The following is a 5,012-nucleotide window of genomic DNA, read 5'->3' as shown; positions in this document are numbered from 1 at the left end:
CCAAGTGAACTAGAAATCATCTGGCTCACATAAAATAACAGATTGGATTAAGGTTCTACTCCTAGTAAATGCAATAAATTCTACGTTGGTGAGAAGGAGAAGAAAATTGAAATGCATCAAAAAGAACATAGATGGCATTTAGGATTCTTTGTCAACCACAGAAATCTTGGGTGGCACAGTAAACCATCATGGAAAAACATTCCATTGATGGGGAGGATATGACCGTACTTGACGAAAGACTACTGGGACCGTGCCACCAAGGAGGACATTGAGATCTGTCTCAAACTCATCATCAACAGGGACCAATTGTAACCCTATACTCAGAGGGATGGAAAAAAGTGAGAGCCAATCCGTGACCAGCAAGGTGAAGGAAGACAGATAGATACAGTAGAATCTCTGTGATCTAGCCTTGCAGTAATCTGACACATCCAGTAATCGAGCATGCAGGGCTGGCGACCTCCCTTCAGCAAATATATTTTCGTCCGTGTTAAGCAAAAGATTTTTCAATAGATAGCATGTATTTGTTTTATTATTATGCACATATGTACCGTGACTCACAACCAAACCAATAGGGAGAGTTGGCATCAGTGCATGTACTTAATTGCAAAATTTTACCTTAAAAAGTTTGTTGCCATTGCATTTGTCTCCTGTACGTTTCCAATAATCTGGCATTTTTTATAATCCAGCTATGCCACAGCTGTATAGGTGTCAGATTGCCAAGACTGCACTGTCCTGAACAAACTTGAGCAGAGCATCTTTCCCAGCCAAGAGAACATTTGATAAGCTTAAAAAACATCTGTAAATATGGGGATTTTAATCCAATGCAAAACCAATTAACAATGTATCTATTGATATAGATAAAAACTACAGATACTATACTGCATACAAAAATAGTGTAATGATTTCATTCACAGCATATTCAGTAGGATGGAAAAAAAGGCCATGTTTGTCGTATCAAATAATATTTAATTGAATTAAAGATAAAATTATTTCTTCCAAACAATTAATGATTATCATTATATATTTCCATATAAACTGCAATGGAAACACAAGGATTTATCACAATATGTACAGCAGTAGTCAGAATATTACAATGAGCACAGCATATGAAATCATCAACGTCTTTTACGGCCTTTAGCCTTGTGTATTCGCTGACCCTTACCAGAAGATTTGGGCCCAAAACTTTTTCCTTTCCCCTTTCCACCTGAGAGACCTGCAGATCCCATCTTTTTATTACCTCCGTCACCCTTGAACTTGTTTCCTTTACCCCCTTTCCTCTTGCTCCCTTGGTGCATCGTCCTCTTCTTTGCACCCTTCTTAGGCTTTTTCTTCTCTTCTGCTTTCCTAGAAAATTAGGCAATACATTTTTTGTAAAAAAATAATAGTAAGCACTTGACATTAATAAAGTTACTCAAGATTTACAATACTTGACGTTATATTAATGAAAACAAACAATAAACACTTCCAAAGTTATGAGAAAAATTGAAAGATCATGATTAAACAAAGCAATTGAAGCTCTCTTCCCATATCCCGAATACAAATCCTCACAACATTAGTTGAGCCTGGCAGAGTCCTCCTTACCCAATTAGCAAGAATGCAGAGGAATTTAGAGAGTAATTTACTTATACCGGTAGGCCTTGCTGGATACAGCATCAATTTTTTATATCAGCTCTAATGGGAAGCGATACTTTCATCAGAAAGAAACTCAATTACTAAGCTAACTTCAACTAAATAAAGAAATCGGTACATTTCTACATCTGTAATATCACCCAAATTTGTATAAGTGCCATTCATATGCTAGATATTGTAAAAATACCCAGATTTTAACATGTAAATATCAATATCCTTTTGATCATCTTTAGAGGAGAAAAACATTAACTTTCACAAATTTGAAAAATGCCGGTCGACTTACTAAACATTTTTCCGGTGTCACAGATGGCAGGGTTTGAAGAATTGGCAGTTGAAAAGAAAGGAAGACCCTACAGTCAACGGATCAAAGTGTCGCAAGTATCAGGTGGTAAAATACTAAGTATGAAGTAGAAAGGTAATGAAAAGAAAAAGTAGAAAGCCAATTGAAATGGGTAATGAGAAAAACTGCTGTTGCCTAGAGCTAAGAGAAAATTATAGAACATACATATCAAGCATGACAGAAGTATGTATGTACTTCTATATAAATTGATGCCTTTCTTCGCAATGAAGGTAAGCCTCCCATCTGAGCTATTATTATAAAAAGTTGACTCTTGCAAGCAGCACCTATAGCGACAGGAATAAACATAAAAAACTTAGTTAATGCAATAAAATCTTTCACTACTTACTCTTGGTCCTGATTGTACAACTCTGTATTGACTGCCTTTTCCACATCCAACTTTGGCTTTTTACAAAGAATACTATCTGCGATTGTTAAATGAGAGCTTCTTTCCATTTTAGGTGTTATAGATTGAGCATCTATCTTCCTCTTCTTCGGACCCAAGGGAGATTTACTGTTGAGTTTCTCCTTAGGTAATTTTGGCTGAAATTTCCCTAAGGAAGCTGTCGATGCTTTAGCCAAATGTGTGGCTATATTCAGCTGAAAATGAAAGAAATTAATCCCAATGATTTCCAAAACCTAACATGACCACTAAGATGAAATACAGACCATACACATGAGGATGACCATTTAGAATTAGATTCAGAACTCTTTTGGGAGTTGAAATTAAGTATTTTTGATGCTGATTATAGATTGGGTTGACTGTTCATTTACGAGAACAAATTATTTTGATTTTATTCATTAAAAAGAATATATCCTGAAAGCTGTTCCTGTCAGACAGTGCGCCAAATTCAATTTTTTTTATAAACTTTCAAGTACTTACATAAATCAATGTTATTTATTGTGGTATATTAAGGTATAGCATAGTTCTTCCATGCAATTTACTAGAGAAATATTTATTGGAAAATGAATAAATTGATAAATATACTCCATTACAAAATATTTTTGAGAGGGTAAAGTTAGCTTAATTTGAAGGCCATAATAAGAAAGCTTGAGGGAGGGGGTTCATAACCCCAGTAAATTCAGGAGCCTTATGAATACAAACCCCCTAAATTGGAACCCCTCTCTTCATGAAACCTCGCAAATTATTTTTTAGTCACTGAATTTCTGATTTGGGTTTAGCCCCAAAATAATTGATGTGGCATGAGAAAATGGCTAAAAAATCTATGGTCTCGATACTCGCTAAGTCTAGTATGCATGTGAATAATGAAACAAAGGGATGTATGGGACACTTAGGATGTGATATCTTGGTGAATAACAATCTTTTACATTCAAAACGACAATAATTACAAGCACATAGTAGTTCATGAAATTTTAAGCAAATAAAACGATTTAAGCAAGAACTATCACATGCCAAATTTTAAACAATAGCTAAGTGTCCAGGAATCTCTACGGTCTACAAAAAACCGAAATGCTGAATCTGAACATATCAGGCAATAAAATGCAGATAACAGTGATCAAAGTAAAATAAATATATTCAATGAAAAGTAGGTAATTTAAATAAACAGTACTCACATGAGTTGATGTAGGATTTTCCGCCGGAAGCAGTCCTATCTTTGGAACTTTGATGTTCTTTGAAGCTGCTAAATTGCGCAGCCTTTTCAATTCATTTTTGGCCACACGCTCCTTCTTTTCTTCCTCTTTCTTCGAAAACTGATCTTCATACGGATCTGCACTCTGAGGTACTTCGATGACCCAATCCTTTTCCTTTTGTGCGGATGCCTTCTTGTAGCCATAGTTAGGGACCCATTTCTGAAGCAAAAGGAATTCATTTTGACTTAGAGCTGGGAGATAAAAAACTAATTGGTGAAAGAAAGAGTGTTGAGACTGGCTTTATAATATCTCTATAAAGCCTCGAAAAGGCGATGAACATAGAAAAATGATTCGGACCTCGGTTGACATCCAATGGAAATCCAGATTGAAACAAAATTTTGATCAAATCGCAAGCAAACAAAACATACAACACACTGACGCAGGATGGTTTTTTAAGATTGGCAATTTCTTGCGAATCTATAACAATTTGAACATAACAATCAAGATTGGTTCATATTCAAGTAATTTTCGAATGAGTTGCATACTCCCTTGCCAGAAACGCAAGAGTTCAATACCGTTGGAAGGCAGTTAAGTTAATTTCATCTTCGTTTCAACCGTAGTTTATGGCAGTTACGACATTTCTATGAACATGGCTACACCATGAAAACTAAAACTCAGCTAGTATATACCTGGACTACTTCGTCCCACACTAGCTTGTCTTTCTTTTTCTTTTTTATTCCCTTCTCTTTAGCATACTGTTGCCACTTTGTTAATGGCTTTGGCTTCGGCACAGGTTTTTCACGAGGCAACACGAAAGTACTGGCTGGAAGTTTCGCGACGAACACCTCTTCGACTTGCTCGGTAGGAAGCTCCCATATTTTGTTAATAATCAACTGCGTGTTATCCCTTGCAAGCTGTTTGAGATAACCATCGGTATCCTTCCTAAAATAAAAACCATTAGTCGTCTTCATTGCTAGAAGTTCATTGAAAGGTAACACCAACACGCTAAATACCTTAATTCCTTCTCGTTCAAATCATTCTTGTCTTCTGTTATGAAATTTCCTACGTCATATTCCAAATCTAGTGGTTTATTTACAGAGATAGGTTTGAATTTTTTCTCCTCTTCAGCAGCTTTCTCTAATACCTTGGCTACAATATCCATTTCATCAACACAAATTCACGTGGATTGTAAATTTACGTGTGCGCAGCAATATTATTGGACTTCATATGTTTTATTTACATAGGAAAGATCGGCTGTATATTTGCTGGAATCTGCGTTAAGTGCGGATATGCAGCGTACTATTGTCGCTAGTGTTCACTAAACTTAAACTCGCATTTAACATCCTTTTCGAGAAAGTAACTTTATGGCATAGTCTATAACCAATGAAGATCGGTAAAATATGCCCCCTGCAATGCATTCATGTGAAAAAACATTTAGAATGGACGAAACCCT

The 5,012-nt window shown here is 35.9% G+C and overlaps 1 protein-coding gene across 1 annotated transcript; it reads right to left on the bottom strand.

The window, feature by feature from the left end:
- Positions 1–507: 507 nt before the first annotated feature.
- Positions 508–4,795, bottom strand: LOC124169650 (ribosome biogenesis regulatory protein homolog). Its single transcript, XM_046548306.1, has 5 exons — positions 4,573–4,795; positions 4,249–4,501; positions 3,542–3,778; positions 2,316–2,566; positions 508–1,344 (listed from the first exon to the last, which is right to left on the bottom strand). The coding sequence occupies exons 1-5, from the start codon at positions 4,719–4,721 to the stop codon at positions 1,116–1,118; spliced, it is 1,119 nt and encodes a 372-aa protein (XP_046404262.1). The 5' UTR covers positions 4,722–4,795; the 3' UTR covers positions 508–1,115.
- Positions 4,796–5,012: the final 217 nt, after the last annotated feature.

The sequence above is a fragment of the Ischnura elegans genome, chromosome 1, assembly GCF_921293095.1.
Source record: "Ischnura elegans chromosome 1, ioIscEleg1.1, whole genome shotgun sequence".
Taxonomy (NCBI): Eukaryota; Metazoa; Arthropoda; class Insecta; order Odonata; family Coenagrionidae; genus Ischnura; species Ischnura elegans.
Note: the sequence above shows the minus strand (reverse complement) of the source record. Positions and strands in the feature narration are given on the sequence as shown.